The 12927-nt window shown below is 40.2% G+C and overlaps 1 protein-coding gene across 1 annotated transcript in view; it reads right to left on the bottom strand.

Annotated features, from left to right (window-relative positions):
* Positions 1-12927, bottom strand: part of RORB (RAR related orphan receptor B) — a 188442-nt gene that overhangs the window by 34519 nt on the left and 140996 nt on the right. Inside the window, exon 4 of the mRNA XM_019934665.3 lies at positions 9019-9420. Within this exon, the coding sequence (XP_019790224.1) occupies positions 9019-9420 (402 nt within the window). The remainder of the gene's footprint in view (positions 1-9018; positions 9421-12927) is intronic.

Below are 12927 nucleotides of genomic sequence, written 5' to 3'. Positions count from 1 at the left end.
GAAATTACAGTTGCCTTTCTTCAAACTAGCTAAGAAAATTAAGAATATAGTATAAAAACATTACCTTTTGAAGCTAACTTTCATAGTAAAAGACCTCCTTCACAGAACAATCAGAAAAGATCAACGTACTTCAACGACCTAGAATTGGTGAGTTTTAAGGAAAGCAGCTTGTAGGATGGAGGACGCCAATATGAATCCATTGAGCCTTTTATTTCACGCCCTTTGGGAAGTCACTTAACATTTTAAAGTCTTAGTTTCTTTGGGTTTGATTTTCTATCCATAGAAAGATTTGGCAGCAGTGATATTTTCTAAGGGCTGTGTAAAAGCATGGCGACTTGAGTCTAAGGGGCTAGATAGGAATTTCTCTTTCTTTTGACTCACGAGGGAGAAGTCTTGCAGAGTTACAGAAGGTGGGAGTACAGCTCACAGTCTTAAAAGTACTTGAAGTGTCTTAGAACAAACAAAAACAAGATAATCTAGAGCCCATGAAAATATTTCCCTACTCTCTTTTAAAAAGTACACCTCCTTGGGCTTCCCTGGTGGCGCAGTGGTTGAGAGTCCGCCTGCCGATGCAGGGGACACGGGTTCGTGCCCCGGTCCGGGAAGATCCGACATGCCGCGGAGCGGCTGGGCCCGTGAGCCATGGCCGCTGAGCCTGCGCGTCCGGAGCCTGTGCTCCGCAACGGGAGAGGCCACGACAGTGAGAGGCCCGCGTACCGCAAAAAATAAATAAATAAAATAAAATAAAATAAAAAGTACACCACCACACATTACCCAAAGGACACTTAGCGGGTCACAGATGATGAAAACCTAATTACGGAAATTGCTCACGGCCATCATTAGGACTGACCTTTACTATTTGGATTTTGTTGACATATGGATTGACCGTTAATTTAAACAGAAGCAATCCCTCCCCAACCTTACCCCCCTTTGGAAATGTAGCCAATATAATTCTGACCTTTAGGAAGAACTAATTCAGGAGAAATCTTTGGAGGCAATTTTTACATTTTCAAACATTTAGTCTAAATTTTTAAAAGTAATGATTGCTTAAATAATACATTTAATTGACTAATGTTTTAAAATAAGTGTTTTCTAAATAGTCTAGCACCAAATGTTCCTCGAGCAAACCTGTCTGAAAACCAAACAGCAGTTCCACAATAGTCTGCATAAATAGGGCTCAGATTTAAATAATAAATTTCTTCTCAGTAGTAAGGATATATCGTCATATATCCTTATCTATAGCTTACATCCTAAAATAAAATAAACAAAAAGTCTTGCCAGCTAGAAACATTTCCAACAGGTTTCCCCACATTTGTAAATATCACAGAAATAAATCCTGTACTGGTTGGCAGAGAGAGCCTGTTAAGTTGGTTGTATACCATGGTAATGAAAACCAAAGTGTATCAAGTTCCATCAACCTGGCCATCAATTGACATTTCTGTGTCCCATAGCCTATGTGGCATTTTAACCCCACCCAGCTCTTCCCAAAATAGGTGCTTGAAAATGTGGCTAAAGCAGTACCTATTCACCCCAGGCAGGGGAAAAGTGATTCAGAGCTCTTTCTAAGAGTTAAGTGTCAAGCTTGCAATACGGGAAATACTAGTCCACAGTGGGGCTGTTTCAGAGATTGTCTTATAAGCATAAACATTCCTTCCTTCAATAAGTCATAGGTAGAACCTCATGAAATCTCCTTCCCTCTTCCTTACTGCAGAATATTTCATATCTACTATGGCTTTTGAAACTGAGTGCATAAATTGGAATTGGTTTTCCAATAGCTTCCCAATAGCATTTTTTTTTTTTTTTGGTTGGTGGATTTTAGAATCTTCTTAGGAAGTTCTGAATTCTGAGTCAAAAATTAATCCCAAACTAGCATCTCCAGGGGAAGTCTACTGAGGAAGATCAGTTTTGCATAATTTCAACTCAAAATAGAAAAGGTGATTTAAAAGATTTACCTAATCCAGTGAATGTTAGCACATACGGAAAGCTGTACTGACAGAGGTACAAGCATATAGTGGTTAATCTGCATACAGGTACTATAAATAGATATGCAGGTTTATAAGTACTTCAGCTGAGCATATATGTGTGTATTACTTATAGTGTAAATCATGTTTATATATGTTTAGAGCCTTGCTGGTCACAAAGTACTTTTGTATACATTATGCCATTTATTCCAGTTGTGGAGAATCATTGCACTGAGCACGACAGTAGAGTGACTACAACATATTACTAGGTGAGTTAAGACATCTTTTTCAGGTTGTTAAAGGATATCTAGAAAGATACAGATTTGAATGACTCTAGGGAAGAACTATAGTGTCCTCTGTCCCAGGATGCTCCAGAGTAATTCATGGCCATGGACTAGTTAATACTATAGTTGTGACCATGGTAAAGATCTTTTTTTTTTTGAGATAGAAGACAGGATTCTGGAAATAAGCAGCCTCTTGGGATGTAGTCTATGGAAAGCAGAGAACAAGGTAGTATGAAAATTTCATAGGAGTCAGGTAAATCCCTCTCAAGTGACCAAGGTGATGTGGGTAGGCCTGGGGCTCAGTCAAGACCATATCTTTATTGTTTTGTCCCCCTTTTTCTTTCAAGAGGGGTTTGGGGAGGTGGTCAGGTTGAAGTGGGCCAGAGAGGACAGGTCGATTTGCCCTGAAGTATCCATACAGCGGCTCACTCTTTACTTTGTACATGAACTAGGGATGGTTTGAGATTGGCCACCAGCCTCTCATTGATCAGCTCCTGGCTGTCCTTGATGTTCATTTTTTTTTTTTTTTAGGAGTGTGGATGAAGAGAAGAGGCTGGTGCACACTTCTGATGTGACTGTGGTTATTAACTTTATAGTTGACAGGGTCATTCCACCCCATGGAAATTCCCGAGTGTGGTCCTACTCCTTGAGACAGCTGTTTCGGCATTGGTCAGGATTGCCTAGTTGCCTGTAAGTCCCCTCCCCTCCTCTCCACTACCCTACCCTTCTCCTTGGGAAGTGGCTGGAACAAAGGGAATATTTGTGCACATGGCCAAAGCTCCCACCAGGAGTTGGGAGAACCATAATCCTTCAAAGTCACTGAGCCCATCTGCCTTATTTTTCAGATGAAGAGACAGAGCTCCAGAAAGCTGAACTAATTTTGAACAAGTTCACGTGGCTAGTATGTGAACTAGCCATCAGGAGTCCCAATGTCAATGTTCCTTCCCTAAACTGCCTGCATAGGACCTGTGTTTGGGTGAAGGTGACAGGGGTGTCAGATGACAATGGAAGTTCACAAAATGTCTTCCCTCAAGGCAAGAAAGAAAGAACTAAGACACTGGATTTTCATGTCCCTTACTGCCTGAATGCTTTGTCTCATTAGTTTAGTCTACTTTCGTTCATTTTAATGACTTACTAGGTACTTGCTCCTAAATTGAATGCCTACCTGTATTTGATAAAGGTGCCACCAGAGGACATAGGAAATACATAGCTGGAGTTAAATTCTATTCTCTGTACCATTTCTGAATGAGTAGTTGAATATGCTTAATAGGTTTAGGCAGTTGTAAAATATTTACCTGTAAAAGCCTATATCATTGAAGCTGCTGTCTTATGACCATAGCACCTGCTTGGGGTTCTTAAAAAATAACAACTGAAATACCATCAACTTTTACAGAATTTCCCCCAATAAAACATCACTAGAAATACCTTCTATGTGTCCATGTAGCCTTGATGAAAAAAATAGTACATTACAGGGATTAGATCACCTTTAGGCCAATCCCTTTTTGTAATCTCCTCTATTAATACTCAGCTTCTGTAATAGATGAATTTGCTAAAAAAAAAAAAGAGGTTTATTTCTATTTTTGATGTTTAAAATTCCAGGCTCCATAAATAGACCACAAAAGGAATATGAAAGTAAATCTACATTGAAGATTACACAGGAGGGATCAATGAATTCATTGATTTCATTGTCTTTATCTGGAGAGAAAATTACTGAACAGCAAACTCAGATAATGTTTGTAAAAGGCAATCTATCCCCTTAGCACTGAAACTAATTTGATGGATTTTTTTCCCTGTTTTTAAAAGCATGTTGTTTGGCTGTTTGAATTGTCTTGTTGTCTGGTACCTCATGGATACACTGTCAATCATCTTTGAGCTTAAATAAGCTTTCACTAAGAGTATTAGTGCTGCAGAATCCTCCAACCCATCTGAGGGCTATAGTGGGGGAGCAAAAACACGACCGTCCATTTTCTCTCTCTGCTTGTTTGCCAGTCTTCCTATAGCCAGCTTCCTTTCCCTGCCACCAACCACTGCAAAATTTTATTTGCAAAGATATAACACCTCCACCATGCCAGCTTGAAGTAAAATTCCTGCTAAACCCAGTTAAATCTGATGCCTAAATATTAATTTGCAGCTTACTTTTGCCCTTCTCTTATTTTATGGTGTTTCATCCTATGGGATTTTGAGAAACCCAAGCATATTATTCTGGAAATGTTTCATGCTTTCCTCCTTGCTTACCCACATTTTCTTTTCAAGTCCCAAGACTATGGGAATAAAACATTCCTGAAAAGAGCTGTGGCACAGAGTAAGCAATACCCCCCATCTTCTTCACCTGCAGGAGAGTTTGTGGTATCGTCATGCTCGGGATTTAGAATACATGGCGTTGAACTGCAGTCATTTATTTTCATGCCTGCCTCCTAGACGGTGAGGACAGGAACCGTGTTCTCCTTGCCTTGAGTGCCTGGCACACACTACCAAACGTAAAATAGCCAGCTAGTGGGAAGCAGCCGCATAGCACAGTGAGATCAGCTCGGTGCTTTGTGACCACCTAGAGGGGTGGGATAGGGACAGTGGGAGGGAGACGCAAGAGGGAGGAGATATGGGGATATATGTATACGTAAAGCTGATTCACTTTGTTACAAAGCAGAAACTAACACACCATTGTAAAGCAATTATACTCCAATAAACATGTTAAAAAAAAAAAAGAATATGTTTTTGAAAGAATGCCTGGAAGTGTAGAGTAGTAGAATGAGCTACGTAAGAACTTAAGCTTTACCACATAACTAACTCTGTGCCTGGGAAAGTCACTCACTCTTTCTGACCCTTAATTTCTTCATCTGCGCAATGGGATGATTTCTTCCCTTCCCACCTGAAGGCACTGGTAGGAGGCTTAAATTGGCTAATGTGCATGAAGGCATTTTTCTGTTTCTGTCTATCCATAAGGTATTATTATTAGGGTTCCTGAACCTAGAAGTCTGTAGTTCCTTTGGTGCACTTTTAGAAAGACAATGGTTTTTCAGGAGGAATATTCCTGACTCATAACACTCAACTAATTGACTTTTGGGGATCTGCATGCTGTTGCTAGTATTGTTTTACGGTTCTTAAACATGCATTTTTGTTAAAATTTCAAAACTGTAAGACTGTATTCTGTATGGGCTAATCCAAAAACTGTGTTTTTTTGGTTTTTTTAATCTGCTTTTACAATGGCCCAATCTGGTTGTACAATTTCATTGTTCTCTCAGAAACGAGAGGAAGCAGATCAGTACTTCTAGCAGCCAAGAGTGATGTTAAAAAAATCTCTCGTGTGATATAGCCTCAATTCACGCAGTCAGAATGTGGCTAAAATCACATTTTCTTTTTTAAAAGGTTTTATATTTTATTTTTTGGTCACACAGCGTGGCTTGCGGGATCTTAGTTCCCTGACCAGGGATTGAACCTGGGCTCTGGCAGAGAAAGCACCAAGTGCTAACCACTGACTGCCAGGGAATTCCCCACATTTTCTATATTTGTCAGCACAGGCTTCTTTCTATGACAACTTGTCACCAGCCAGATTAGTATAGATCCTTGTTAATCAACTCAAGTCAAAATGTCAGCGTGCACCCTCTGTAAGCTCCTTTGTAGCGCCCAGTAGGACGTCAGGTAGGCAGCAAACACCAAGCAAGTCTTCTTGTGGGAATGCCATTAACTTGGGAGGGGCTCCCTGTGTTTGATGGGAAGAAACATCGTTAAAATAGCTTTTAACTATTTTAACTAATATAGTTTTGATGTTACTCTGACCTGGGTTCACATGCTTACTTTGCTTTTAACAAGTTTTGTAACTTCTGAGCCTCAATGTTTTCATCTGTAAAATGGATATACGAATAATTACATAACAGGCATAATAGGGTTGTTATAAGAGTTGAATATTGCTAGGCACCATTAGGGGCTCAATAACAGGTAATTAGGTAATGACCAAGAATGTTATTAAGTAATAATGAGATTAATACCATTATAATATCAATTATATTGATAATAATAATAATGATGAGGCTTATGCATGACAGAAGCTGTTCTAAGAATTTTCAAATATTAACTCATTTAATCCACACACACAGGTAGGGATTATTATTATCTCAGGTTTACAACTGAGACTCAGGTTGGGTAAACTGCCTGAGGGAAAAGGAACAATGAGGTTTTGAACCCAGGCAGTCCGACTCCAGAACCAAAGTTCTTAACTGCTGTACTACACCACCGATGCCCTCCTGCCCAATTAGACTGTTACGGATTCAGTGCTTTAGTGAAATGAGTGGCAGTTTTTTGGATCGTGCAGGAAAGCATAGTGCATCACATTGTTGTGGCTCTTGTAAGTACCTCCATTCGACACTCGAAGGAGTTTGTGTCCACTAGATGGCATTGCCGTTTTAACGAAATGGGAACCAAGGCAATACTTAGGCTTAGGAGCCTGCTAAATTTGAGAGCACTAGGAGAACAACCTAATTGCATCCCTAAAAGTCTGATGGAAGATATCTCCAAAATTTAAGGCAGATCTAGAGATCTCTAAAGACTAATAGTATCTTGAAATAAGTAAGAAAAATAAATGCTAGTTCATTTTGGGGTCACTGTGTAGAAAATCTGGATGAATTTGGAGTTTCTCTAGTTCATAGAGGAATAGACTCAAGGCCAGGAGGAGAATGACCTGGGTAGGGTTACTTGAACTTCATGTTTCTGGCTGTAGTTTTCTTTCTGTAATACCTCCTACTGATTCTAAATCACAAAGAAATTGTGATTTCTGCATTCTTAGAAGTCTTTCCTTTTTGGGTATGGATCAGATCATCCAACAATTGTTTTTGTTTCAGTATGTTTTAAACATGTGTTCCCAATCAATAGCAAACTCAGGAACTTAGATACTAAGTAGGATAAAAGCAAAAAATGGTGCCTATTTCCTTTTCCTTTTAACATGTCCCTTTGGAAAGACCTAGTGACTCCACTTAAACAGATTGTCCCCTATTGATTGACAATGCAGTTTGTGAATATTAAGCCCATAGCAAGTAGCAGGATAATGGATAAGCACAAGGACTCCAGAATCAGACAGCCTGGAATGGAAGTTGCCTCTATCATTTAGTAACCAAAGGACCCTGGGCAGGTCATGAGACATCTCTGAGCCTCTGTTTCCACATCTGTAAAATGGGAGTAATAGTCTTACTTATCATATAAGATGCTTGTGAAAATTAAATGTGTGTGAAGTGCCTGTGACACAGTCACAGGTTAAGGAGAGCAACATAATGAATATTTTTGTTATTAGAGCTGATGTGTAGTTTTCTACGTCTCTCAGTTGTGGATGTCGTCACAGGTGCTATGTCAACCACTTCTTTACTCCCTGCCACAGGCTGAATTGCTAAGAGAGAAAAATAGCGTTTCGGGTTTTATAACTGTGTCACGTCACTTCTTCCTCAACCAGATGGTAGAAGTAGCCAAGATACATATGGCGTGTCCTTCGTTATGTGTTCACATCAACTTTATTTAAAACACTCGTAGGCTTTAGGCTCCTACTCACAGTTTAGACAGAGAAGGTGATTGAACACGTGGTGGGCAAGTGAGAACAGCTCAGAGTTACTGAGCACTTGCGGAGTGCCAAACATGGCTCTGTTTTACAAGTATTGACTCATTTAATTCTTACAACAACGGTGTGATCTGTGAGCTAACATTTTTTGAGAAAAAAAGAACACCGAAAAACAGGATGAGCAAACCAGGATTGAGAGACTTGCTTCAGCTCAAATAACAGGCGACGGATCCAGGATTTGAATTCAGGTAGCCTGGTGCGTAACCACTCTTTTCTGCCACCTCTCAGGGCAAGATGGCAGTCTCAAAGACTCCCGAGCTCCACACTGCTTTCCCTGTGCACTAAGTACTGCGTGAAGCCTGCTGTAGCCACTGCCTGCTAGCTCCTCCGGGCTACTGTTAACATACAGCTCTGTTACCCAGGAGGGTAATGTGTTAAACCTACATCCATATTTTTATGGCAATTAGTTAATAAAATCAACTGATTAGACGGTTAACAGACTCCTAAGCTTAACAGGGTAAAACAAAGCGGCGACAGGTCAGAAGAGAGAGTGCACTCTTGAAGACCACTCCTTAAAGAAGGATGTTGCAGAAGCAGGAGGGTCTGCAACCGATGTAACCGTGCCTGGGACTTGCCCTGCTCAGAGGGGCTTATTTGTTGCCCTTCTGTAATATTCCAGACTATACTTATTTTACTGCCAGTAATTCAGACTCTATTCCCACGTAGAATTCTTGAATTCAGATTTACAAGAGGCTTAGAGGTCTTCTGGTCTACCCCTCTGCCTTTACACAGAAGGAAACTGAGGTTTGTCCCCAGTTATCTTAGATGGAGAGTTGGAGCCCTGTTCATTCAGTTACTACATACTGCTTCTGTATCCCTTAGCTATTTCACTTTTAATAGCATCACTTTGAACACTTGCTGAAATTTTCTTGTTTATACCAATAACATTTTTCCTTCAGTGATGAACCCAAATTCAACAGATAGCATCTGTTCCTTACAGATCGCATCTTTCTATTCATGATTTTTTTCCTTCTTCCTTTGCTTGAAATAAACTTGTATGGGCCATGGGAACAGTGACAGTTATTAGACTATATTTTAAAATCCATTAGTTTCCTCACTAGAAGCCATAAATGCAAGTAATTCAACTTAGACCTAAGAAAATGATCTTACTAAACAGGACCAAGGCGATTTCAAAGTAGAATTTCCAAAAATGAGCCGGAAGGAGATTTCCACTTACCGATTTCAGTCATGGTTATCCCTGGTGCTAACTGCCCGTTGTTGAAAGAACTATAGGTAAACAAGTTGGGTACGGATGTGAGGTCATAGATAGGTTCTTGCTTTATCTGTTTGATTCCAGTCACGTCAAGTCCTGACTGATCAGGGGACGGCTGGCCGGAATCCACATTGTAATAACCCTCGGACTTGGGCAGGTCCATGACGTGTCCGTTGGCATAAGTGCCACTGGCCTCGTTGCTCAGGTTGCTGAGGCCATTGCTGATGCTGCTGCTGTACACCCTGGCGAGGGCTTCCGCCTCCCCACTCTGCTGCTGCCGCTGCTCCTGCAGCCGCTGCTGGTGCTTCTGCACCTCAGCATACAGGCTGTCCCTCTGCTTCTTGGACATCCTCCCAAACTTCACAGCTGGGTGGGAGACAAAAGCAGAAAACAGCACTTGAGGTTCTCATTCGCATTAACCACCTTAAGTCCAAGGGCTCATGGACGGCTGTCCCCTCAACATAAAATGCACCAAGTCCCAGTACCACAGCCCAAGAGTCCATTCGCTTGCACTCCACATTTGATAAAAGGTTATACTCACGGGTGTCTGTACTGGTTTATGTGCATAGTGAGAACTAAATCTAAGCTAGGAAGAAAGGTACAAACTTATAGATGTATTTCTCATTGACACGAAGTTAGAAGGCATATTTCCTCATTCTTTCTTACTTGCAGGGAAAAAAAAAGAATTCACAAAAACCCAAAACTACCACATAGTACCTATTCAAACGTAGACCAACACTCATTATTAGCTTCCCTCCTGAGCATTACGGTTTCTAGATTGCCAGATAGGACCCTATTATTTCACTATTTTCTAAATAGCACGTTGGGTAAGACCAAGGATGTGAAGCAGGGTGAGAAACACAATTTCAAGGAAACCACATCATTTACCTTCGATTGGATTTGGGGATCAAATGAAAACAATCTTTGGAAAATAGCAATTTCGTGAATACGATACCCAGCAAGTGAGACAACAGTAACCCTTCCTTTCTTATTCTACCGTCCCCAAGTTTTATACTGCCCCCCTCTTCTGGAAAAATCCTTAACCATCCTGAGGAAGAAGGAGAAAGAGGCTCTGTCAGTGGTCATAGAGTAGTACAAAGATGCTTTGATCTGAATTCATTGTTTCTTATAGAGCTTAACCTCCTGAACTGTTGTGGATCGAGACATTTTTCCTCACATGCTGTCAACTCCCGTTTAAGGCTGTGAACGTCCGGAGTCGAGGGGCCACCTTATCTGAATCATCAAGCATGATGCCCGTTCGGCTCATGTTAATGGTAGGGACTATGGTAAACTTACAGGTTCCCTTTTGAGATTCTGCTTTCTTTTCTTTTGTGACACTGTTCCCGTCACCGGCTGGTGGTGGGAGCTCAGAGAATGTGGGAAGAAGAGAATGGAGAGTAGAAATAGGTCCAATTTCTGGATTCAGTCAGTAGAGTTGATGAGAATAACTTCTGAGAATGACTAAATGATGAAGTGCTTAAGAACTCTCCAGCACCAAGGGCCCACAGAAGAGATTCTTGTTGTGAAACAGCTGCCATTTTACCCCCCGATATTCCTCCAATATTTATTTTCTCTTTCCAGTGGTTATAGAGCTACCAAAGTTTATCTGAGCATAGGCTGTTCAGAATGGAGACCACATTTCCCAACCTCCCTCACTGCCAGATGTGTCTCTGTGATGAAGTTCTGGATAACAGGGAGTAAATGGAAGCGCTGCATACAGGTGTGTGTCCTGAGGATTGCCATTCTCCTTTCTGCCTGCTGGATTGTGGATGTGAGGGATGGATTTAGAGCAGCCCAAACTCTTCCTATCTCCTTAATCTTGAAAAACCTGTGTTCTGGTTTTCTGACACTGCCTAAGTAGGAAAACCAAGTGGCAATTATCCACTAATTTTTCTGAATAAAGACAAGTAATCGGGTTAATCCAGACCAAACTCCCCATGCCACCTCAGCTGTCATTTTTATAGGTATTTTTTAAAATGATTTTGTTCATTTCTTTTTTTTTCTATTTTTTTAACATCTTTATTGGAGTATAATTGCTTTACAATGGTGTGTCAGTTTCTGCTTTATAATAAAGCGAAGCAGCTATACATATACATATATCCCCATATCTCTTCCCTCTTGCGTCTCCCTCCCACCCTCCCTATCCCACCCCTCTAGGTGGACACAAAGCACTGAGCTGATCTCCCTGTGCTATGTGGCTATGGATAAAGAAGATGTGGCACATATATAAAATGGAATATAACTCAGCCATAAAAAGAAATGAAATTGAGTTATTTGTAGTGAGGTGGATGGACCTAGAGTCTGTCATACAGAGTGAAGTAAGTCAGAAAGAGAAAAACAAATACCTATGCTAACACATATGTATGGAATTTATAGGGTTTTGAATCATTGTGTTTAACTTTGTAGAGACGGCATTAAATTCTGTTTCTCAGAGACAAATATATTTGCTTCCTAACTGCAGTGGTATTTTCAGCTTGTCCATGGACAGAATTCTGTAGTTGCTTTTAGAGAAAGCTTTCTATCTTTATCATTCCAAATAATTTACTCTATATCATTCTCTAGGGGGAAAAAAACCCTTTTAGTATACGAAAAAACTAAATCATGGTAAGTTTTGATTCAGAAAAAACTTTTTCCCCCCAAGAAATGTCACATGCTTCTCCATTTGCTCACCCCCTTTGCATTCCTGTAGATTCGGAACAGCTCTTTGTGACAGAGATAGAGAGGTGAATCCAAAATTTATGTCTACTGCTGTAGGTTAAGATTTTTGTTTTGGCTGGAGTAGACCTACTTTCTGCCTTACTTTAGTAGAATAGTTTTGCATTTATTCATTTAAAATTTATAGGGAGAAAAAATTAAGAACGAGGAACTCTTCTGACATGGAGACAAAAATGTAGTGGCTCTTTTTAAACCTTTTTCCAAACCTAAACCTTGCTTTAGATTTCTATACACTTTAGGTGAAATACACAGGTTGACTGCGTTAGTAACCCTGATGCTTCTTGCCTATTTGCCTGCTCTACCCCATGTAAACTTGCAGTGCCCTTTCATTCTGTGCCGGCATCCTGCTCCATCCCCTTGACTCAGGGTCATGTGATCTGCTCTGCAGCAATGGGATATTGACATATGTGACACAAACAGAGGCTTAAAAAGTGCTTGTGTGATTGAGTGCCCCACCATGAAAAGGACATGCCTACACTAGTTTGCTGAAGGATAAGATATGTGAAACAGAGCAGAACCATCTCAGGCAAGGCCAACTACAAACAGGAGAGCTGTAGAACTGACCTGTAGCTGACAGCAGATACGGAAACGAGCCCAGTCAAGACCCTATACTGAACAATTTTAGGTTCAGAATTCTGCTGTTAACCATAAGACCTCACAATCAAAGCTAACAGTGTCAAATAAGTATGCTGCCAAGCTCTTTGCCCTGTAAACACCCGAAAACCCACTCAATGGTGAATAGTTAGGCCTCTTCCAAAAAAAATTGACTTATCAAGTCACTGAGCAATTTAAATATTTTCAAAGAAAAAACTTAAAGCTCCACAACATTTTGGAATTATCAGGCTTCATCCTAAATCAAGGACTTTGCTGACAATGGCTATAATTCTATTTTAGAATCAATTTTCCATTCATTTCAGAAACACTGATGAGCCAGTGTTTCAGTTTTATGCCCCTTCCTGTAATAAAAGTGGTGACATATTTGGGAAAAAAATTATAGTACTTGGCAAAATAAAGCTACTGAACTTTCCTGATATAAAAATAATTTCTTGTCACTATTTGTAAATACATTTATTGTATTCATGGGCCTATGTTTTCAATTTCATTTAATTTAATTTGTTTATTATACAGCAGGTTCTTATTACTTATCTATTTTACACA

Source organism: Tursiops truncatus, chromosome 6 (assembly GCF_011762595.2).
Source record: "Tursiops truncatus isolate mTurTru1 chromosome 6, mTurTru1.mat.Y, whole genome shotgun sequence".
Classification (NCBI taxonomy): domain Eukaryota; kingdom Metazoa; phylum Chordata; class Mammalia; order Artiodactyla; family Delphinidae; genus Tursiops; species Tursiops truncatus.
Note: the sequence above shows the minus strand (reverse complement) of the source record. Positions and strands in the feature narration are given on the sequence as shown.